The 25,705-nt window shown below is 37.8% G+C and overlaps 1 protein-coding gene across 7 annotated transcripts in view; it reads right to left on the reverse strand.

Annotated features, from left to right (window-relative positions):
- PPP2R5E (protein phosphatase 2 regulatory subunit B'epsilon) overlaps positions 1-25,705 on the reverse strand; it is a 159,682-nt gene that overhangs the window by 40,040 nt on the left and 93,937 nt on the right. For all 7 annotated transcript variants that reach the window (XM_072629421.1, XM_072629415.1, XM_072629418.1 and 4 more), the window contains one exon: positions 535-636. In XM_072629421.1, the coding sequence (XP_072485522.1) occupies positions 535-636 (102 nt within the window). The remainder of the gene's footprint in view (positions 1-534; positions 637-25,705) is intronic.

Genomic DNA, 25,705 nt, shown 5'->3' on the forward strand with positions numbered 1-25,705 from the left:
TCTAGTGAGACTATGAAAGGAATACCACCAGGATCTGTTAAAAAAAAAATAGTCTAGAGATCCCAGAAAGCAAATTTCTTTACGATTTTTCTTTAATAATTCGGGTGCACCTGTGGTAAAAATGGATTCTATGACCTGTGACATTTAATGAATACATCTTGTCATGTTCAAATAAGTGCTAATGTGAAAATAGTTTTATTCCAATTTGAGGCTCTGGTGCATCACACTGAGTCACTTGAAAACAAAATGCTTAGAACCTACAATTTGATAATACTGAAGCTACTAGAGCAGAGAGGTTTTTGACTCACTCTGCAAGAACAAGAAGACTCAAACTATAGTCCTGAAAAAAAACAAGAAATATTAATTTTATTCTCTTAGAAATCTTATTAAGAATGAAAAACAAGTAAATAATCTACCTGTTAAATGAACAAGCAGTAACTAAATCTTGATGAACAAAAACTGAAAAGGATATGGATATTCATCAACTAAAGAAATAACGAACCTGCTCCTATATCTTTTTATGCAATGAAATACCTGTAAATGTGGCCATGATGCCTCAAGGGTAGGTTCATCTTCTTCTGGATCAAATTCATTGCTGTCACTAGGAGGGAGAGTTCTGAATATATTGCAAGATACCTTAAAAAAAAAAAATCAGTAAAGTAAGTTAAAAACAGTTTCCAAAAGAGCTCTGTACATACAAACTTGGCACTGGATAGAATGTCTACTTTCCAAAGATTAGTTTGCTTAGGTTCAGAAAGACCTGTGGATCATAGCAAATCATGGAACAAGGAAAATATAAAATGGCCCTCAATCCCATGCTGCTCCGTCCTGTTTCTACAGTGGTAATAAAATGGCCAAAAATGGGTCAAAGTGTGCTAAGAACTGTGTGATTGATTTTTTTGACTATCTCAGCATTAATTTAGGTGTTGGTAATATGCAGGATCCTGCTGCAACATCCAAGAAATAAACATAATACACAAAGAATTGAATCAAATAAATTTTGACATCCTCACTATAAATGAAACCAAAGAAAAAGGAAGCCATAGGAAAGAATGGAGCCAAAATGGCAAGAGTGGACAGAATGATCACAGGATCTCTTCAGAGAAGCAAATGACACTGTCATCAGTGCTCATGTTATTGTGTATCCAAGAGCAACAAGAAACATCATTTAAAATGACAGTGATTGGTGATCACACTCCGCAGTGCACATGATAAGTATTTTCAACAGACAACTGTAAAAATAACTGTTGCTTATGCACCCGTGTCTGTTGGAGAGAATGAGACAGTAGAGAAATTCAAAAAAGAACAAGAAAAGGCCTTTTCAAATGAAATCAAAATATATTTTGATACTTGGCAACTTCAAGTCAAGTATAAGGGAAGATGGTGAAAAATACTTTTAAAAATATAGCTCAGAAGTAAGAAATACAAGGCCATAGATTACTCTGAAACTCTTCACATAAAGGGAGGTGTTGGATATATAGTAAACACCAAATAACATCACAAAAATAAATTAGTTATATTTCAACAGGAAAAAAAATGACTAACTATTGACGTAGAAGCTATTTCCAAACCAGGCATGTATACAGTTAGGTAACAGAGCAAAGAACAAAACTGATACCAATATTAGAATAAAAATGAGAAAATATGGCCCCCAACTGATACAACTCCAATATGATACAAATCCAATCAGCAAGGTGATGATGCTAAAAAAAAAAATAGATATGAATTTTTAAGACTTTAAGATAGTCTATCACCATTTCCTGAGCACATTAAACATTTAAAAATAAATTATTACAAGAGACAAAAAAGACCTACAATCAGTTAACAAAACTTGGATTTCCTTACCCAAGTAGAGAATTATGAGAAAATATGAATTTAGAATATTAATTCATTTATAAAGCCTTATAAAGGAGCATGGTTAAAGATGATAAAGAATATTAACACATAAAATTCTCCAATGCAAGTGGCATGGAGAAAAAAAGGGAATTTATGAAAAATTTGGTGAGAAACTCCAACTAACCAAACTCCTCTGGAGGAATTTTAAAATTGAAGAATAAAAGGAGGGTAATAAATAAACCACAAATGTAAAAGATTTGTGTTAAGATTTTCATTCACTCTTATTTTTTTTGTCATCAATTACAGTGTGGAGCTAAGAAGAAAACGACCTAGATTTTGAGAAAGCATTTGATAAAGCAATTTCACATTAGTCTAGAAAAGATGGAGAGAGAAACTGGAGGGTAATACAATTAGAAAGATTCAGACTTTCCTGATGTCTGGACTCCAAAGAGTAATCACTAATTGTGCAATATCAATGTGGCAGGAGGTGTCTAATGGAATATCCCAAGGATTTTGTGCTTGACTGTGTCCTATTTAACATGTTCATCAATCACTTGGATAAAGACGTAGTTTGTGTGCTTATCAAATTCTTAGAAGATATAAGGCTGAGAGAAGTGGCTTATACACTGAATGACAGAGTTAGGATCCAAAAAGATCTTGACAGACTAAAAAACTAAACTACATATAGAAAGATGAAATTCAACAAACACAAATGTAAAAACATACTCAGATTCAAAAAATCAACTGCACAAATACAGGAAGGGAGGAGACATTCAGACAACAGTCTGTTCAGAAAAAAAAAAGTTAGGGATTTTGATAGACTACAAACTCAATATGTAAAGCAGTGTTCAAACATTTGCAGAGTCTATCATGTAAGAAAGATTGCAGTTGTATCACTTGTTCTGTTTGGCCCCAGAGGGCAGAATCACAAGCAAAAGACAGAAGCTGTAAAGACAATAATTCCTACACAAAAGTAGAATGGGCTGCTTTGGGAGTGATGGACTGTCCATCATGAAGGTCTTTGAAGAGAAGCTAGATGATCATTTGCTATATATGTTATAATAGAAATTCCTTCTAGTATGGATTGAATTAGATAGTTCTACAGTCCCCTTTCAATTCTAAAATTCTGTGATTCTGTGCAATTCAGTAACAGAAAAACTTTGTTTGAAGACCCTCTGACTTATAAGTCATAAAACAGAGAGATACAGGTTTACCAATGGTGAGTGCCACCATTACACAGGACATCCAGAACAGGGGTCAGGAAGATTAAATAACTTGCCCGTGGTCACAGGGGTGTCAAGGGTCAGTGGTGGGCTTTGCTCTTTCCACTGTACATACTGTCTCAGTATATGTCCTGGACAGAAACTGAAAATGTACAATGTACAATAAACCAGTGACCCAGAAATGAACAAATGGATGAACAGAAGCTGGATTACCTTTGAGAAACTGTTCAGTACTTTAAAAAAAAAAAAAAAAGACTGGGCCCCCTATACTGTCCAGGCTGGAAATGCAAGGATTACTCACAGGCCCCATCCCAGGTTGACTGTACTGAAGCTTTGGCCTTCTCTGTTCTGACTTGGGCCAGTTCACTCCTTTTCAGGTCAACTGGTGACCTTGGGAACTCACTGTATTAAAGTCAAGCTTAATTCAGACACAGAATCAATCTCTCCTGAACTCAAAAAATTCTACAGCTTCAGCCTCCTGTTAGCAGGATTATATACATGTACTAGGCCCACATTACAGTACTTTTAATGACCTTAAAATTCTCCTTGAAACAAAACTACAACTTTTTAACATGGATGTTCTTTTGATGATGTTTTAAGGCTGCAAATAATGGAGTACCACAGTTCCTATGCCACTAGAAGTTGTGCATCATCCTAAGGACAACGGAATTGAACAGGAGAAGCAGTGTAAAGAATTCTTCAGAGAAATGCATGAAAGGTAGGGGAAAAAAGAGGCACAAGACATGGAGTGACGGCGAGAAATAACAGATAGCCCGAGGCTCCACTGATATCCCTGTAATATCAAGAGAGGGAAAGGATGGCCCTGGGTAGATACTCTGTATTAGTTTTATGACAAAACTGTCCAGTGTGTCCAAACTGAACTCATTATTTTTCCTCCTAAACCCTTCTCTCCTAACTTTGCTATTACAGTGGAGGGCAACACCACTCTCCCAGTCCCCCAGGCTCACAACCTAGGTGTCATCCTATACCCCATATCCAACTTGATGCAAAGACCTGCTGATTTCACCTTTGCAACAACTCTCCAACACACCCCACTTCTCTGACACTGCCACCACTCTAGTACAGACTCTTATCAACTCAAACCTAGACTACTGCAATAGCCTGCTAAGTAGAGTCTGCCTGCCTCAAATTCTCTCCCTACTCCATTCTCCATTCAGCCATCAAAGTGATGTTTCTAGGGCACAAATCTTGATCATATCCCTCCACCCCCAACTCAACCAATAAACTTCAGTGGCTAACCAGAGCCTTCAGGATCAAGGACAAAATATTCTACTTGGTGTTCGAGGTCCTTCGTAACCACCCTCTCTCCTACCTTTCTAGTTTTCTTATATCTTATTCCCTAGCAAGTATTCTTCAATCTAGTGACACCAACCTACTTGTCACTCTTCAAATAAGACACTTCATCTCTCTACTCCAGGCATCTTCTCTGGCTGTCCTTCGGGGCCTAGGATGCTCTCCCCCCTCCACATCTCTGCCTCCTGGCTTCCTTGGCTTCCTTCAAGCACCAACTAAAACCTCATCTTCTCTAAGAATCACTTACTAACCTTTTTTTAATCCTAATGCTTTTTCTCTTATAATTATTTTTTATTTTTCCCGTATAAAACTTGTTTCTATGTACTTGTTTGCTTGTTGTCTCTGCCATTAGATTTTAAACTCCTTGAGGGCAAGGACTATTTTTTGCCTCTTTTTGTATCTCCACAGTTTATTTAGCCTGGTACCTAGCACACAGCAGGTGCATTATATATTTTTGTAACTACCCATCCATTTTTCTTATATCCTCAGTTTTCTGGGCATATAGCATATATCAAAACGAAACAAAATCTAATATTTATTGACTAACTGATAAAACAAAGAAGAGGTTCATGCAGGTCTGATTAGACTGAGATTTGCATTGTTGAGGAAGAACAAACATCAGTGAGGTCACATACTCATCAAAATACCAAATAAGTTATCTGCCACCAACCTCTAAATTCAACGCTGCTTTACTTTGGGGGTGGTGCAGTGGATAGAGCACCAGTGCAGGAGTCAGGAGGACCTGAGTTCAAATCTCACCTCAGACACTTGACACTCACTAGCTGTGTGACCTTGGGCAAGTCACTTAACCCCAACTGCCTCATCCTGGGTCATCTCCAGTCATCCTGATGAATATCTGGTCACTGGATTCAGAGGGCTCTGGAGGAGAAATGAGGCTTTCCCTCACTCAAAACAAGGTCAAGTGCAAGTCATGTCATTATTCCTCTGACGGCATGGTCTTCTCTGGCAACGAAGGACAAACACACACTAACCTGGCCCAAGAGGGTCACATTTGAATGTTCTCTCTTTGACTGGTAACAACATGACTTGCTGTGACATCTCCTTTTTTGTGCTTTCAAATGAAAATGGGAAAACTTGTAACTACTCAAATAATTCTAAATCTATTATCTCCCTGCAATCAGGCATCTACAATTCAGGCAGATGAGACTGCAAAGCTTCCTTCTCCTGAATTTCTTCTCTATGTAGTATTACAGGATTATCTACACCAGAGGCGGGGAACCTGCAGCCTCAAGGCCTCATGTGGCCTTCTATGTCCTTGGGTGTGGTTTTTTGACTGAGTCCAAGTTTTACAGAACAAATCCTTTTATTAGGGGGATTTGTTCTGAGAAGTTTGAATTCAGTCAAATGGCCACACTTGAGGACCTAGAGAGCCACATGTGGAACTCAAGGTTGCAGATTTCCCACCCCTGGTCTATACCAAGAAAGGCCCTAAAACAGTCTGGAAGAATGACCAGGATTATAAAATACAATGAGAATATTTACAAAGAAATTAAGTACCTCATTTATCCAAATATTTCAGGGACTGAGATGAAATGTTAACTAAGTATTTAGTTTGTAGTAACAATCTTAATCTAGACATCTCAATCACCTGAAAATTCCGTTCTGACCCCTCAGTTGTCAGTCTAAGAATCCTTTCTGCCAATTAACGCATCCTAAGATCCACTAGCTTCAGCGAAGAGCCTCAGAGACTGAATGACACCTGTTACACAACAGAGGAACTCACCCTAGGACACATGATCTTTTAGCTCTGCTCCCAGGGCACAAGCCCCTCCGTACAATAGTGAGGCAGAATAAAATATAAGTGAGGGATTATTGGATTGCCATCCATCCAATAATCTAATACACACTCCCATCTATAGAAAGTACAACTAGGAGGTTTGCCAATTCAGGCTGCACAAAGGAGAGGCCCTTCCATGGGCAGAAATAGCTAGAATGACTTGATGGTGATCACAACTACAACGAATGAGCACCAAAATATTTTTCAAAGTTGTATGTACAGCTTGCTCTAACTTATTCATGGCTGATGTACTGGATCATGTTTATCTCAGACAGGTATACTCATTTGTAAAGGGCTCCAGTTCCCTTTGTCATCCTGAGTATAAAAGTTTAAGCTCAAGCAGCTTCTCAGGTGAGTCTTCAGTACTGTGAGAGGTGACCAGCTCCCAAGTGGACCTCAAGTATGTATGACGAGGTGACTGTGTCACAGATTGCATCTGTCCTCATGTACCTTTCTTTTAATATCAAGAAATTCTAAGCACCTTCCCTGTGAAAATCAACTGTGTTTCAGGCCCAGACCAGATTGCTATCCATCTTACATAAATGCAATAGCAATTTAAATTTTTGGATCATTTTATTGCAATATGCCATTGATCCTTGCAGCACATCGTATTAGGGTAGAAAGTACAAGTATTATTATTTCATTTTACAGATGAGGAAACCGGAACATAAAGAAATTATGTAAACTCAAAGTCACAAAGCTATTAAGTGTTAAAGCTCAAACCCAAGCTTTTGGAACCCAGGTTTTCTGATGTCAAGTCTGACATTCATTCTATTGCCTTCTGCAGCCTCTATAATATTATATCTTTGGTTTCAAGATAAGGTCTGTGCTACCTGAAAACTATTTTACAAAGACAGCTAAGGACTATTATCCAACCTGGCCATTTGTCAATCAATAAAATGAAATTAAGTGAACGAAAAATAATTAATTTTGCTGTCTAACCAACAATCTAAGTGATAAACTTGTAGGTACTGCTTCTTCCTCTATGAAACCCTGTTCTGTCACTGTTGGCTGCCTTTGATTTATATCTCAGGTTTAAGTGGATTATCAAATAAGTAATGACAGCTCTGTGCTTATCCAGGATGTATGATCTCAACCCCTCCCCCTTTCTACCCTAAACCTCTCTATTCCTGACCCTCCCTGGAGTTCATTAAGAGACAGATGGCTAAGATAAAATGAGAGTTGAAAGCTCTTACCCTTTTAGCTGATCATTTCAGGGGGGGAAAAGTATTACCAGAAATAAATAAAATTTTCAAAACAAATTTATAATTATATTTTCAATAATATTCATAAAATAACCAAAAACAATTCAGAATAGAGAGGACTTCAGAGATCACTTAGGACATATAAAATTCGAGAAGCAGTGTGGTATTCAAGAAAAAGTCATGAACCAAAATAAACAGATCCTAGGGGGAAGCCCTAGTTCTTCCACCTACTAGCTGTATAACCTTAAACAAATCACCTAACTTTTTGGTGTCTCTGGCTCTTCATCTGTAAATTGAGGGGGTTAGACTAGACCCTTTCAAAGTCTCTTCCAACTCCAAAAAGTATGCAATTCTATGCAAACCAAATGTAGCACCAAAATTATAATTGAAAATGGCTTTCAAAAGCTATCACAATTTTTATTTATATTAAAGGTTTTGTAATAAACAGCAGAGAAAGATAAATCAAGTTAAAGGTGAGAACTGCAATGTGCACCAAAAAGTTAACTGCCAGAAAAATATAAAAACAAGAAAAAATGGAGACTAGAAATATTAATGGGGTATACAGTAGAAAAGTAGCAGATGGTATTTTTATTATCACAAGGGGGCGCAATTCACTGTACAGACAGAGGCAACCATCACTTGCCACTGAGTTTGCTCTTAGAATTTCAAGGTGATTTAAGATTAACAGAGTTTGAAGGGGTCTCAGAGATCATTACCACTAACACCAGCCTACAGAAAAGGAAACTGAGGCACAGCACACTTAGAAGACTTGCCCAAAGTTACACAGCTCTAGAGGTACAGTCAGATCCCCTGCTACTAGTTCACCATTCTTTCCTTTACACCATGTTGCCTTGCACTGAGAAAAGTGTCATTAATTTGGCTATTCCCCATATATTTCTTTTATGTTTCTAACAGTTTTATTTCTACACTGCAATTCACCAAACTAGGCTCTGGAAAAAGATATAAAGATAAATTAAGACAGTTCTTGACTTTAATTCCATTCAACTTCAGTTTCCTTTGTACTTTTCACCTCATAGTGAGGTTAAGATCATGGAATCTCAGAATTGGAAAGAACCTCCCAGGTTGGCCAGTTCAATCCCCACTTGGAACGAAACCTTCTTTACAAGCAGACATCCGGGCTCTCCTGGAAGACCTCATTAATGATGGGGAACACACCAACACTTGTGCCTTCCAAAATTCTTGTTATGTTTTTCCTCATACAGAACAAAATTTGCCCCTCTGTAACTTCTACCTGTTAATCCTAATTATATCTCCTGGGACCTTAGTCCACTCCAAGGGTGGAGAATCTGCAGCCACGAGGCCACATTGTGACCCTATAGATCCTCAAATATGGCCCTTTGACTGAACCCAAACTTCACGGAACAAGCAAACTTCTATGAAGTTTGGATTCAGTCAAAGGGTCACAGTTGAGAACCTAGAGGGCCTAGAGACTGCAGGTTCCCCACTCCTAGTAATCACCAAAGCTAGAGATATGCCTTGGCAAGCAACAGAAAAGGCATCCTCAAATTAACTTTTTAAAGTTAAAAAAAAAAAAATGAGTTGGGGTGTAGGAGAGTGGAAGGTGGGACTCAGACTTCAGGGCACAAGTCCCAGCCCAGAGTGGCCATGGATACCAGCCCTTGTTACAGAAGCCTCCTAAAATGACTGAGGTCACCCCTAGACAGGGAGGATGGTAAGGCTAGGACAGGTAAGAACATGGCATTGGATAGCTTTCTATTTTAAGGAGCTATTCTTGTTAACTAGGTGCTAAACTCAGTTGTTTCTACCTGCTGATGAAGCACAAATCCTGTCAAAGACCTAAATTTCAAGGAACCTTGGTGTTTTAAACCCAGTTGTTCTACCTTACTGCTCTAATTCCTCTTCCAAATAAAAGCCTTTCAAACTATAAACAGCGAGAGAGAAAAAGCAAAAAGTATATTCTGAAGAGATTTTGGAAATTACCTAGTTCAGTCTTTCACTCTAGAGGTGACCTGCTAGTGAATGACAGACTGAAACCCCTGAAACGTAAGGAGTTGAGATCATACTACAGGTTAGGGGGTCAGCAAACTAATCCAAGTGCCAAACTGAGACCAATTTTATTTAAAAATGTAAAAATCATTTTTAGCTTGAAGACCCTACAAAGGGTAGAAAATGAAAAGATCTCTTTCATTTCACAGAGGAAAGAATTGAAACTAAAGAAGTCAGGGGGCTTATTCATACCGTAATACATTTATGACTGCAGTCCAACTGGCTGAATGAAGCAAACTCTCTCTCTCTCTCTCTCTCTCTCTCTCTCTCTCTCTCCCTCCCTCCCTCCCTCCCTCCCTCTCTCTCTCTCATTCTCTCTCTCCCTCTCTCTCATTCTCCCTCTTTCTCTCTCTTCCCCTCTCTCCTCATATTTTAACATTTTCTTTATCCTCTAACTCCTTTCCCCTTTTCCTAATCCCCTTTTCTTTCGCCTAAGCTAAGGAGCCAACAGTAACACTCAGTGACATTAAAGGATCTGCGCAATTAGCCAAAGAATGACAGAATTTAGAGCTGGAAGAGAACTTAGAAATCATCTAAACCAGTTCTCTCATTGTACAAATAAGTCAGATGAAGTTGGAAGGAATAAAGTGACTTGCCCAAGGTCGCACTGGTGGTCTCAGAGTCAGGATTAGACTTTAAGGTTCTCAGAGCCCAAATCTTTTTTTTTTTTTTAAATACATCAAACTGCTTCAAGAGGGAATAAGGACTTGGAGAGATAAAGACTCTAGAGGACCCCACTAGAGGACACCATGAGTATAAAGTCTGTGGTTATCTATTCTAAATCAACTTTAACTGAAACTACAGGCATCAACATAAATTAAAATTTGTACAAATGGGGGAGGGGGAGAGAAACCAAAAACATATCTAGAGTTTATAAAAAGAGAAGCATTTTGCCAAAATCCAAATTTCTATACAATTCACCTAGAAGAAAAATATACTTGCTCTCCCTCATGATAGTAATGGTCATTTTTAAGGCCCTTCATAAAAAACTTCTTTGGTCCAATCTCTACTAATAGAAGAAACAGGAAAATTACATACATGTAGAGACCATGTAACTCCTGGCCCATGATGAAGATAACATGTGTATAGCATTTCAAAGTTTGCAAAGAGTACTTCTAGGTCATATGACAAGATGGAGGACTAGACATTCTTTCTACTCCTCATGGCCTCTCAAACTTTTCCAAAATAAGAATTAATGTATCAAAGGAAAAGCAACTGCAGCTTTCTCCATGGTTGAACCACATTAAGAACCCTACTGAGGTAACAATCGATGAATATCAAAATAAGACTTAGCCCTCTAGTGTTCGCTCCATACCCCTCCCCCACCAGCTCCCCCATCCTGGCAGGGCAGCTCAATCCACTTCATGAGCTTATGCTCTGGGATCCACTGAGCAATTCTCTGACAGCTGATTAGAGTCTCTGCCAACTAATCCCCACCCCCCACTCTGGCTCCCACTCTACCATTCTGAGGCAACAAGCAACAGAACTCAATTGTGCCCTCCCCAACTTCTAAGCCTGTGCAAGGGAAGTAGAGGCAGAGGAAAGTAGAAGCAAGCTCTGGCAGGGACAGCCACGTCCCTAATGTGGCATAGCAGTATTGAACCAGAGAAATAACAACAAGAAGGAATGAGGCTGACTGCCATAGCATTGGGGGTGGGGGGTGGGGGGGGGGGCGGGGAGAAGAGTTAAACACTTTGCTTAAAGAGAAAGGGACTGGTGCTGACCTAGCTTTGAGGCACAACCCTTACGAAACTATCATGAAAGTGGATTAAGTAAAAAGTGAGCAAGGAAATCTAAGGGAAAAAAAGATTGGAATTACCAAAGATCTCAGTTAAAAATCTTTAGTACAAGCCAATACTTATTATATATCAATAGAAAAGGCATTAACAGAGGCATAACATTATGGTCTCCATATCATCTAAACAAGTCCAACCACCTCTGAATAAATATTGTAAGACAAAGAAAAATGAATTAATTGCTGAAAATGGAGAGGATCCTATGGATCCCCAAGAGAATATGGAAACTCAGCAAGATGTTCCCATCAAAAGAGAAATAAAAATTGTCAAAGAAGAATTTATCACCTTCACAGCAAAAATAATCAGCAGAAGAAAAAACCTTAAATATATGGAGGCAATTCTTACTAACAAAACAAAGGAGAAAACAACTGATTGGGAATATGAAGGCAAGCTAGAAAAAGAGAAGCAAAAAAAGAATAATGTTAAGAGAAAACATTGTCTCTGCATTGTTGCAAAACACGTTGATCTTGAAGGCAGGACACAACTTAAGGAGTTTAGACATCCAATAATGCAAGAAATAATGGCACAAAACTGTTCAGAACTTCTGAATACAGAATATAAAATCAAAAGAACCCACAGATCACCTACAGAAGAAAACCCTATGCCAGAAACTCCAAGACACACAGTGGTTAAACTGAGTAATTCTGAAAACAAATAACAACTTCTATAAGAAACCAGGAGAAAGACCTTCATATATATAAGGAATGGAAATTCAACTGACACAAGCCAATTCTATACCCCCCAGAAACCTCAGAAGTGAAATGGAATAATATATCATGACTTGACAAGGAGCTCAAGCTGCAACTCAAAAGTGACATACTCGCAACCCTGAGCTTAATCTTAAATGAAAAAAGATGGACACTCAATAAAAGGCATTTGAAATATTCCTAAAAGACAAAGACTAAAAACTAATTTTCTCTGCAAGCACCCTGGGCAATAGAAGGGTAAACAAATACAATAACTAAGGATATCACAATTAATGAAATACCACAAATTAATGAAATCCCCCCAAAAAAGGTGAGAAAAAAAATAAGAACAGAAACACTGACAACAGAGGGACTATTAAGAGATAGCTTTCAAAACTGGAAAAGTACATTATATGTATTATTTTATTTAATCTTCAAAACTCTATGAGATAATCCACATTGTACAGATGAGGAAACTGAGTCTCTGAAAAGTAAAATGACTTGTCCATAGTCACACACCTAGCAAGTATCAGAGGCAGAATTTGAACTTGAGTTTCCATGACCCCAAATGAACCATCTATCCACTACTTCATGTTGCTTCAGATAGCACATATATCACTTTACAATTCTTGAGCATTTTATATACATTCTTTCATTTTATCTGAACAACTCTGTAGGGCAGTTTTATGATCCCCCTTTTCAAGATGAGGAAACTTAGCCTCAAAGATCTGAGATCCATTAACTTTACAGCTCTAAAGCTTCAAGGGATCCCGGAATCCTTTAGTCCACTGAAACTCAGGGAAAGATAACAATTTGTCCTAAGATGCACAGGCCATTTGTATCCAAGGTGGGATTTAAACCTAAGGTCTTGACGCCAGAGCTGGTGCTACTTCTACTGAACCACAAAGCTTTGTTTGACTGAGGTCACAGAACTGACTGGTTTCAAAAACTACAATGTGAAAACAAAACTTCTGATGCAAAGTTCAGTGTTCTCTCAACTACACTAATTATTGTAATAATGACTCAATTGACTGATTCATCACTTCTGCATTAGGCAGCAGGTTTTTAACTGACAAGGTTTACATCTTTCTTAAAACAAGGCAGAAGATGGAGCAGCTGACTTCAAATCTACTCCAGCCAATGTGCCTCAAAAATGATTATTTCTTGAAATCATACAACAGAGCAGATCAACTGAGAATATATCAAACTGTTACCATGGCTTCAAAGTGCATTATTTTTTAAACAAAGAAAATATGGAGTAGCACAATATATGAAGAATTGTCAGAAAAGGGAGGAGTTCTAATTACTCTAAAGAAAGCTGCATACCAGGACCTCAACAACCTTATCTATCTGCCTAAGTTTCACCATCTAGAAAAAGGAAGCTATAAAGAGAACATAACAGCACTTAAGAGAGCTTACTCACTCTCTCTCACTCTCTCACACTCTCTCTCTCTCTCTCTCTCTCTCTCTCTCTCTCTCTCTCTCTCTCTCTCTCTCTCTCTCTCTCTGATAGAAACAAGTACTACTCAGCTAGCTAATAGGAAAAAGAAATTCACCAAATAATAATGTAGAACTGTGGTAACATGGGTGAGCAAGTGAATGCTCCCCTTTCATCACCGCAAAAGAGCAATAAATGAAGCTCCAAAGTGAAAGAAATGCTTACAGTGAAACCTTCACCTGGAAACCCTCACAGGAAAAGTAAACAGAGAAGGTAAAGAAATGAATAATCAAAAAAAAAAAAGAAAAAGAAGCAGCAGCAGCCCCCATATGGTAATTAAATGCCAAGGAGTAAAACAAAGCAAGGCAAAATCTCCAGAAGAAAATAACAGTAACTTTAAAAAAAAAAAGAGAGAGAGAGAGAAGGAACTTTACCATAAGATTCTCATGTGAATTAGAAACACCAGAGACACAAAAGAAGAACTGGCATCTTTAAGTATGGAAATGAGATTTTTGGAAGAACAATACAAAAATATATATGAAGATCAATAGCTTGGACAAGACAGTGGAAAATCTCAATAAATCAGTAGAGTAGGTTCTCTGAGAATTGGAATGGTCCAAATGGGAATACAAAAATGCAAGAATGACAAAAAAAAATTTTTTAAAGCAGCATAACTGGAAGATGACTTCAGATTTCTGCGAAACAAAGTAACAGAACTAAAGACCACAGCTGAGTAAGATGATCTGAGAATTTTTTGGTCACCCAGAAAACTATGAAGAAACACAATCTGAATAACACATTACTAGAAAATCAAACAAGAAAAATGCCTGGTAGTATTGGAAACAGAGAGTAAAGTGCAAATCTATAGACCCCCTAAGACACCAATTTTGTGGAATACTGAGCTTAACTTAACCAAATTTGCAGTAATCAAATTTCAGAGCTTAAAAAGAGAGAATCTTTCAAACAACAGAGAAGAAAAACAATTTATATCAAAAAAACACAAATTTAAATCACATCAGATTATCCAACAACAATAAGAAATAAAAGAAACAACCTAGAATTTGGTATATCAAAAAATAAGGGAAATCAATTTAGTTTATCAAATTGCCTATGATACAAAAATTGAATATAATACACCACAGGAAAAGAACCATAGTTAAATCTCATGTAAGGAAACTACACATAGATGCCACCAACAGAAACAGTTGGGAATGTATACTGATTAACAACACTCTATATAAATAAAAAACATCAACACGAACTCTTATGCTCCAAATGGTATAAGAACTGCATAAAGAACGACAATAAGGACTTAAATTAGGTAGTGTTACTTTATCAAAACCTGACAAAACAAGTAAAAAGATAAACAAGGGAACTGCAGATGTCAATAAATTTGAAAAAAAACTCATCTGATTGTTCTATCAGACTAATGAATGAAAATCTTTGACCATATAAATTATTTTTCAGGTTCATAGTTTAAAAACTGACAACATACAAGGGCATAAAAATTCATAAAGTAAAATGCAAAGAAGCAGAAAATAAAAAACTGGTCCAACCATTCAGGAAAATAAATTGAATGAAAGTATATCCTTCACTCAATAACCCTAAGGAGATATAGAATCATTGGTACAAATATGTTCACAGCAGCAACATTCATAACAGCAAAAAATGGGAAACCTATATGTACAAAAATTGGGGAATAGCTGAGCAAAATGCAGTTTTTGTCTGTTGTACATTTTCCTCTGTCATATCCCCTTATACTGTTTCCTCTTTTCTTCCTGGCACTGTCTTTACAAAGAAAAGGAAGCTGATCCACACTACTGTTGCAGTGGTCTGTTCCTTCTCCTTTTCTCCCTCCTTTCTTTACTAACTTCAGATCCTGATTGGTTTCTTACACTTCTTACTCTTTTTCTTCTTCCCTTTTTCAATCAACATTGAAATTGAAATGTATCATGCTTATGCCAAATCATTCCCTGACTCTACCCTTTCTCTTATACTTCATCTCCCCCTTCCCTTCTCCAGTTCCTGGTCATTTACTGCATATCTATGCCAAATTGGTCCGGGGTGGGGAAGCTGTGGCCTGGAGGCCACGTGACAGCCCTTTTATTGAATCCAAACTTCACGTAACAAATCCTCTTAATAAAAAGTTCTGGAAAACTTGAACTCTATCAAAAGGCTGTACTCGTGGACCTAGGAGGTCAACTCATCTTTATCAAGTTCAGATGAAAGTGAGGATGTGAGAAACTCTTCCACCAACGCCTCTTTCCACCATATTTATAAACTTACTGCTCTTCTAGCACACAGTATTTAGGCAAAAGGTTCCTCTTCTTCCTTATCTCTTCCTTTATCTCTTTCTCTTTTCTTTCTTAAATCCAACACACAAATCAGTCCTCGCTATGTCTTATTTAGCTACCTTTATGAACTCTGAAGACAAAACATAATGAAGGGACATTTGTCTCTTCTTCCCATATTATAATGTAAGAATTTCATCATCGTTTAGCCCCTTTCAATTGCTCAAATCTATTTACCTTTCTAGGGTTTCTCTTTAGTCCAAAGTTTCTATTCAACTCTGATCTTTTCATTAGAAATGCCTGAAAGTTCTCTTTATTATTAAAGATCCATTTTTTTTCCCTGTAGGATTATAGTCAGTTTTGCAAGGTAAGTTATTCTTGGTTGCAAACTTTAATCTTTTGCCTCTTGGAATACTATATTCCAAGATTTTCTTTCCTTTAGGTAGCTTCAGCATAGCCTTTATGTGATTCTCTCTGTGGCTTTTGAGTATTTAAACTGCGTGAAATATTTTTCCTTTGATTTGGAACCTCTGGATGTAGGCTATGACACTCCTTAGTATATTCCTATAAGAAAGTGATGGGTAGATTCTTTCTCTTTCCACTCTGCCCTCTGATTCTAAGCTTTCCCTTATGGTTTCTTGAAATATGCTGTCCAAGTTTTTTGTTCACTTATGGTTTTCAAGAGGAGTGTGATGAATTTTAAATGGCCTCTCCTCAAACTAGTAGACAACCTATATTCTAATTTTTTTAAATCATGTGACTTGATTCTAATATTCCTTATCTAATGAAGTCACTGTTTTTCAGGCAGTCCCCTACTTGGATAGTTTTCCACTTTCTGTTTTAATTTATTAATTTTACTTTCATTTTTTCCCTGTCTCATTCCTCATTTCATTTTTTATCTTCTCTTTAATGTCTTTCAGTTACTCCTATAATACTTATGGCAACTGATTGCCCTCCCCCTCCAAAGCATTGCTTGTAGCTGTGGAAGTTACATTTTTCTTCTGTGTTTTATCCCTTTAGCTTCTCATCCCATATTCTTTTTTTCACTTTGGTGTCTTCTGTTTACTCATATTTTCAGTTTGGATTTGGATTCAGTTTGGGGATTTGGATTTTAAGTTAGTCTCCTCTGGGCTTAGGTGGGTCAGATAGGTCTTGTTTGGTCTTCTCCCTTAAATGTAGATGTCACTGCCATTGTTAATCTGCATGGGGTGGTTAGAATTAGGCTCAATCTTTCGCCGTAATACCCAGCTTCTGCCTCAGTCTCTTGGATTACTACAGGTTCAGGCCTTGGCTACACTCTTTTTCCTTCTTTTTACATGATCCAGTCAGGAATTGGATCCCTCCTCTGCTGTGGCCTTACCAGGCCCTAAAAAGATACTGGGTTATTAGACCTCCTACACATTTTTCCTGACACTGACTCTTAGGAGATGAGTTGAACTTGTCTCCTGTGAACCTCTAGTGTCTTGAGAAGTACAGTTATGACCTATCTCTCTGTGAAGTAACCTATCAGGGTTAGTCCTATACCCTATTTCTGTTCTGACAGGCCAGGGTTGGGATGACTTCAGGGACTCTATTATTAGAACTGTTACGGTCTTGTGATACCACTGTCCAGAGTACTGAAAGTTTCAAGTCCATTTTCAGAAGTCTGCCCAAGCTTCCTCTCTATCCCATCCTCTGTTAGCTTTCGGTCCAGATATTAGAGTGGATAGTTCAACCTCTTCAGCAGCCTTCATTGTTTCTAGGACTACCTGAGCTGGCACTGATTTCCCTGGTCTGATCACTCTACCCTGTTCTGGACATCTTCCTGTGCTGGACTAAATGAACGAACTTCATTCTATGTCTTTTTTCACCAGATTTCTTTAGCACTGGTCTTTCTATGGCCACTTTAAGATATACTTGGGGGTTTCTGTGTGAAAGGTGGTGGCTGTTATTCTTCACTCTCGAAGAGAACCAAAATGACATCACCATGATAAAGCCCAATTTTAGTGTGTTAGTGTGTTCGACTGTGGCTGATCAGATCAATGTGAACTTGGAATGCTCTACCACAGATTGGACACAGATAATCCATATGAACATTTGGGGTGGTTACTCCAAATGTGCGCATCCTTTCCTTTGTGCTGTCTCAATTCTGCTTTGCTCATAGAGCACAGCACCCTTTCTGATGTGGGCACACCATGCTAAGTGGTCCTGTGCCAGTGTCTGTCATGTCACACAATCAAATCCAAACTTCCTGAGACCTTGAAAGTGACCTTGTATCACTTCTTCTGACCACCACGTACCTGCCCCATGTGAATTCTCCATAAAATAGTCTTTTTGGTAAGGGTACATTCTGCATTCAAACAACGTAATCAGTCCATCAGAGTTGTGCTCTCTGAAACATAGTTTGAATGCCTGGCAGTGTAGTTCCAGCAAGGACCTCAGTGTCTGGTACCTTATCCTACCAGATAATCTTCCTAATACAGTTCAAATGGAAGCAATTCAGTTTCCTGGCACGGCGCTGGTAGACTGTCCATGTTTCACAGGCATATAACAATGAGGTCAGCACAACAGCTCTGTAAACTTTCAGTTTGATAATCAGTCTAATACCGGGCAGCTAGGCAGTACAGTGGACAGAGCACCAGTGCAGGAGTCAGGAGGACCTGAGTTCAAATCTCACCTCAGACACTTGACACTCTCTAGCTGTGTGACCTTGGGCAAGTCACTTAACCCCAACTGCCTCATCCTAGGTCATCTCCAGTCATCTTGATGAATATTGGTCACTGGATTCAGATGGCTCTGGAGGAGAAGTTAGGCTGGTGACCTCCCACTCACTCTAAACAAAGTCAAGTGCAAGTCATGTCGTTATTTCTCTGATGGCATGGTCTTCTTCAGCAATGAAGGACGAACACACACAGTCTAATGCCTCTTCTCTTCCATACTTTTCTTTGGAGCCTCCCAAATACTGAGCTAGCTCTGGCAATGCATGTGTCAATCTCATTATCAATGTGTACACTCCTGGAAAGTACACTAAAAAGGTATGTGAACTTATCCACAGTGTTCAAAATTTCTCCATTTGTTGTAACCGATGGTTTCATGTATGGATGGTGTGGTGGTGGCTGATGAAGCACCTGTGTTTTCTTGGTATTAATTATTAGGCCAAAATTAGCACAGGTAGCAGAGAATTAATCCATACTTTGGAGAGGTAGACAGTTCGACAGCTTTCCAATTCAACCTGAAGTTCCCCTTAATTTGTTTTGATAATAATTTTAATCTAGCAAAAGACAGAAGTAAGGAGGGAAACTAGTATGCTGGTCCTGACTCTAACCAAAAACAAAAAAAACAGGTCACAGAGAAAGAAATAACTAGAACCTTGAGAAGTGACTGGGCCATCCTAGAGTTAGTGATAGATAAGGAAAGGAACACTAAGCACATCTGATTTGCAGTCAAGATTACAGAAAAAGATTTCTAAGAGTTCAGAAAAAGAATAAAGTAGTATCGTGTAGTTCAAAATTCTGTAGCACAGATAACCAGCTCAAGAGGGATGGGAATGCACTTCTGGGCATATATCCCAAGGAAATAAAAAGCAGAAAGATCCTCCACTTACCAAAATATTGATAGCAAGTAGAAACAAAGTGGGTGACTACTGATTGTAGGAAGAATGAAGAAACTAGCGTAGGAAGACAATAGCAGATAGTTGCTCTGAGAAGAAATAACTAATATAAGGAATTCAGTTAGCATGAGAAAATTTGTATAGACTGACAAAGATTGAGTTTCTACCCTTCAATCTGGGAAAACATTATGTGCCTAGTAAGAATTTTTTTTTAAAAAAAGGTAATTTGTGGGGTGGATGTCAGTCAGGCAAGAGGGGACGAGACAAGAGAGAAAGATCTCATATAGAATTTTGTGGCTCTTGGGGGGAGCTTTGAAGAAAACAAGAAATTCTAATGGCCAAAGGTAAGAAAGAAATGCATTAGAGAAGTGGGAACTACCCAGTTACAAAGGTTGAGAGATGAAAGATGAAGCAACATACGTGAAAAGGGCAAAATGGTCAATCTGGCTGAACTGGGATAAAAGAAAACGTATAAAATATTAGAAAGGATGATTGAGGTCAGATTGTGAAGAACTTTAAAAAAACAAACAGGTTCATAGTGGATAAAGGTAACGGGGAGTTACTGTAGTTTACTAGAAAGAAGAATGCTTTGCAAAAATCACTTTAGCAGGTATGTGAAGGACAGACTGGAGTAAAATAGGGTGCTGGCTCACCAGAACCTAAGAGGAAATCTGGAGAATGTAGATTTTTTTCAGCTGGTTGAATATTTGAGGTGAGAAGAGGTGTATCATTCATGAGACTAGTTTTAGGACTTAAAAGAAGTGACTCCAGAAGCAAAAGAACAAACTGATTCCAATTTTACAAAGTGGAGAATCAGACCAACAAATACTTATAAATCATTCTGATCTAGAAAGTGTCTCAGAAGTAACCACTGTGCCCAAGTCCTTGTCTTTTTTTTAATGTTATAAGAAACAGTAGCCTAAAGTAAGGCAGAGATAAATGATGCATTTGCATTCAGAGACAATGACTCCAAATTCCACATTCTTTCCACAGCCTCTTGGGAGTAACATCCATTGCCTTCATAACATCTAAGCTCTAGAGCTGAAAGAGCCCTCAGTGGCAATCTAATGGCAATCAATTCCTTATTTTACTTGAGAAAACTTGGAACCAGGGAGTTTTTAAAGAACTTCTGACCCAAGTCACACAAGATGGAGGAATAAGAAGCAAAATTAGAATGCATATCCTTGGACTGTAGGGGCAGTGTCCTTTCCTTCTCTGCCTGTTTAACCATGGGAAATTCCCTTAATCTTTTCATGCCTGAGCAAATCTCAAAAACTATAAATCATACAGCAGTTGCTATTTTGCATCAGTAGAGGAAGTTTCTTCATTAGGAATCCTCTACACCACTGAAATCACAAGTACAGAAATGACCAAAAAAAAAGGAAAGTAAGACTAAAGGAAGGTATAGTTAGCCATATTTGGGATTCACTGAAGGAGAGCTCTGATCAAGTATGACAAGACTCAATTATATTCAGCACTTCTGCTTATGAATTTTTGTCATCGTTTTTCATTCATTTCAGTTGTGTCCAACTCTGTGAATCCATTTGGGGTTTTCTTGGCAAAGATACTAGAGTGGTTTGTCATTTTCTTTTTCAGCTCATTTTACAGATGAGGATCTGAGGCAAACAGTCAAGTCAGGCAAGTACAGCTTTAACAATAGACATACAAACTCTTACGTGATCTGTCCCTATCTGCTAGCTATATCTCTTCCTTTTTTGTGGTTAAACATGAGAAAGCTATGTATAATAGGTGCCTCCACTTTCTTTCTTCTCATTCTCTTCCTTAATCTCTCCAAGCTGGCTTTTGATCTCATCATTCAACTGAATTTGCTCTCCCCAAAGCTAAGTCATCCCTTAATTGCCAAGCTTGGGGGTCTTTTCTCAATCTTCAAACTTCTATATCTCTCTTCTGCCTTTAACACTATCATTCAATCTCTTCTCCTTGATAATTTCTTCCCTCTAGGTTTTCATGACATTATTCTTGTTCTCCTCCTCTCTGACTCTTCTTTCTCAATTTCCTTTGCTAGATCTTTATCCAGGTCATGTTTGTTAATGCTCACTGTCCCCAAAGGCTCTATCTTGGGTCCTCTTCTCTTCAAATACTACAGTGTTATACTTGGTGATCTCATCAATTCACATGGATTCAATTATTATCTCTCTACTGAGAATTTTCAAATCTACTTATCCAGCCCTAACCTTGTTGCTAACCTCCAGACTAGCCATCTTCACCTGCCCATTGATCATCTGGATTGGATGTCCTACAGCCATTCTAACCTCAACATATCCAAAACAGAATTCATTATTTTTCCCCCAAGCCCTCTTCTCTTCCTATCTTTTCTATTACTGTTGAGGACATTACCATTCTCTCAGTCACCAAGGCTTTCAACCTTGAGTGTCATCCTTGACTTTTCTCTCACATTTGTACCATTCTCTCACATTTGTACCATTCTCTCCAATCACAAATCTACATCTCTAGTTCAAGAATTCATCACTTCACTCCCAGACTTCTGTAACAATCAACCTGCCTCAAATCCCTTCTCACTGCAATCCATCCTTCCTTCCGCTGCAAAAGTGATTTTCCTACAGTATAGTCTGTCTCTCTCTCTCTCCTACTCAAGCTCTAGTAGCTCTCTATCATTTCCAGGATGAAGTATAAAACCCTCTGTCTGCCATTTAAAGCGCAAGTTTACTACCCTCCACAAACTCTAAATACAGTTGTAAAATTGATCTACATACTGATCTTCAGACATATCCACTCCATATCCTAATACAGTGCCTTTAAACTGGTTGTCCCCCATGCCTGGAATGTTTTCTCTTATCACTTCCATCTCCTGGTTTCCTTCAAAACTCTGCTCAAATTCTACTTTCTTTCCCAATCTTTTCCCATCCATCCATTTTTACACAGCCTTCACTCAATATTACCTTATATTTTCATTGTATACATCTTGTAGATATACAGAATTTTTGCACGTGGTATCCCTCATCAGAACATAAGCTCCTTCAGAGAATTCAGAATCATGTTCAAGAAGGCAAAGAATAAACTTAAAGCCAAGAAAAAAAAATCAACTGGACGAGTACAGAAGGCATTGCTAGACAAAAATTTACATGTAAAAAACCAGGGATATATAATAGATTGCAGACTCCAAACGAGTCAGTATTGGTAGTCCAACAGTCCAAAAAGCTAATGGAATCAGGTCGTCTTATAGCAGTACTTATTTAGAAGAAGCCTGGCATTCAAGGTGCTCCACATTTCTAGGCTTATTTCAAAATACTTCATCTCACAAACTATATGTGCTCCAACCAAATCAATCAACAAACATATTATTATGTGCCCGGAAGTATAAATACAAAGACAAACATGAAACAACCTTTATCCTTAAGTAGTAGGGCAGGAGGCACAGAGATACATGTCATTATCATTGTTGTACAGAGATATATATTATTGTTGTTGTTACCACTGTTGGGTGATTTCAGTCACGTCTGACTCTTTGCGACCCTGTGGACCTCTATCTATGAAGCTTTCTTTGCAAAGATACTAGAGTGATTTGCCATTTCCTTCTCCAGCGACAAACAAAGGTTAAGCGACTTGCCCCATGTCACAGAGCTAGGAAGATTCTAAGGTGGATTTGAATTCAGGTCTTTCTGATTCCGAGCCCAGCACTGGATCCATTGCACCACCTAGGTGCCTCAGAGATATATGATATGCACATAAGTAAGGACAAATAAAATATAGGAATAGGTATGGAAATTTAGAGAAAAATTTAAAGTGTACCTGCATCACTCTCCTTCCTCACCTTCACATTGGGGAATCTTTCTCTTCAATTAAGCTCAAGTATTTCCTTCTTCAAGAAGCCCTTCCTGGTTTTCCTAGCAGGTAGTGCCTCCCCTCTGAAATTACCTTCCATCTACTCTGCATATGTAAATTCATGTAATTCATTATATGCTACTCCATCCACAAAAGAGCAGGGGCCACTTCTGCTTTTGTGTTCCCAACATTTCTACAGTGCTTGTGTTACACATTTTATTTGGTTTTTTCAAAACTACCTCTTCCATTCTTTGACCATGTGTCTATCGGGGGAATGGCTTTTGTTCTTACATATTTGAATAAGTTTCCCTCTATATCTTAGATATCATACTTGTATCACATAATTTTGTAAGAAAAAATGTTCCTTCTCTCCAATTTTTAACTGTACCAGTTCTGTTTGGGCAAAATTTGCCTATTTTATCACCAGTGATTGTTATATTTTTTAATATTTAACTCTATCAAAGGTTTTATTCTGTAACAACTAACATAATATGATTGTTTTTTTATTATTAATATGATCTATTATGTTTTCCCAATACTGAAGTAACGCAGCATTCCTAGTTTAAATCCAGCCTGGTCATACTGTATAATCCTTTTGGTATGTTGCTATAAAGTCTCCAACTGGTACCAATTCAATATTTTTGTGTCAATATTGATTAGGAATATTGGGCTATTGTCAAGTTTTTATACTATATTTTTTTCTGTAAGTATATTCAAGGAATAATAAGATTTATTGCATATTTGAATATGTTTAATAAAAGGATCAATTATAATAGGTCTCCTGGCTCTAAGTTCAAATACAAATTCCTATGATTATTCAAAGTCCTTCACAAGCATGGGCCATGTCCAGTCATCCTGATCTCTATCTGGCCACTGAACGCAGATGGCTTGATATAACATCATTCAACCTTGTTATTAGTCCTATTCCCTCCCTTTCCCCACCCCCACAAAACAGACACTTAATAAATACTGCTGACCAAGTCTCATCCTGCCATAACTTTTCTTCATGTTTTTCTACAGAGAGAAGTACATCTACTAGTAATATCAAGTGACTACTTTACAAAACGGTTTCTTAACCTGGGGTCCATGGATAGACTTCAGGGTTAAAAGATTAACTTGAGTGTAAAAAAAAAAAAAAAATTACACCTTTATTTTCACTAACCCACTAACTGAAACTTAGCATTTCCTTCAATTATCTAAAAATATTATTGTAACAGTCCAGAGGCTTTACTAGGCTGCCAAAGGAGTCTACAGCATACAAAACGATTAAAAAATCCTACCTTTGGACATTATTACTTTGATAATTATTTGGAAAAATGCATAATTCATCTTTCCATTGCTATTCAAAAATTTATTCTACAGACTTAGTAAATACTTATTGAAGTAAAAATGTTGAAGAATGAAGCTTATCTCTTAAAGAATTTTATTCTAATAACTTCCCCCCCAACAAGATAGCTTCTACTGATATGACAGGTGTGGTATTTGGTAAAGGAGGTTATACCTTTCAAAGATCCGTCTTTACACTGTCCCTTGGGTCGAACAAAGATGCTTTTTTGCTTTCTCCCTATTCTGTAATCCATGATGGATCAGTCCTCTTTCTTCCCTATAGCCTAAAGAAATTGATGTGTTGTGGAGAATTAAATAGGGTAAATAAGGAGAAGATCTGGGAAATAAAGGAAGTAAGAATATAAGGGCTTAATCACTTATGTGAATAATACAATTGAAAAAAAAATTATTACTAAAGAAAATAGTAGTCAGTTCTCAGCCCTGACAAGAAAATGCCCACAAATACACTCTATTTTGGATATTCTGCTGTCCCTCAAACTCAACATGGTTGAAACTAAACTCACTCTCATTCTCTCTCTCTCTCAGGAATTTTCTTCTTCAAAATGTTTATTCATTCATTCTTTGGCATTTTCTCAGCTATACTACCTTGGTATGAGCCCTTAGTTTACAGTGACTGGTTAATTCAATAGTCTTCACTTCTTACCTAAAATCTAGCCCATATGTGGTTGCTTGCCAGATTAAGAGAACATAATTTTAATTATGCTCAAAACCCTACAAGTGCCTACAGGCTAAAAGTTAAACTGCACAGCCCTGCTTCATAATCTGAACACACTGCATTGTCCCCAGTACATTACCACTCACACTATCTATTCAAGCCAGGGCTGTATGTCCGGTTTCCATTTTAGGAACAAGAATTTCATTCATGTACACACACACACACACACACACACACACACACCACATGCACACACATATGCACATGCGCATATACACACAGCAAATAGAATTTCAGGCAATTTCTACCGGTTGAGAAGATGACAACTAATTCCATAAAAATAATTTCTCTTTCTAGTCTGTTTTCTCAGTACAGAACCATCAGGGAAGCATTACTTCACATACACAAACAATCTTAAAGCAACTGCATCCAAAATTGGAAATAGAGCAGTGAATCCAGCACTGATGTTTGCAGATATTAAATCCTAGAGTCCAAAAATAGAGGTGTAAACTCTGTAATAGTCATGGCACTACTAATACATCTAGATACTACGGGGCCCCTTCAGGGTAGCTTTTGGAGGAAAGGATCATACACTGACTTTACAGAATAACCATGCAATACCAGGATTTTATGTGCATTGAATTCAATTCAATCATCTCTCAGAGAAGATATAGTTTGAATCATTATTTTATACA

This window comes from Notamacropus eugenii, chromosome 1, assembly GCF_028372415.1.
Source record: "Notamacropus eugenii isolate mMacEug1 chromosome 1, mMacEug1.pri_v2, whole genome shotgun sequence".
NCBI lineage: Eukaryota > Metazoa > Chordata > Mammalia > Diprotodontia > Macropodidae > Notamacropus > Notamacropus eugenii.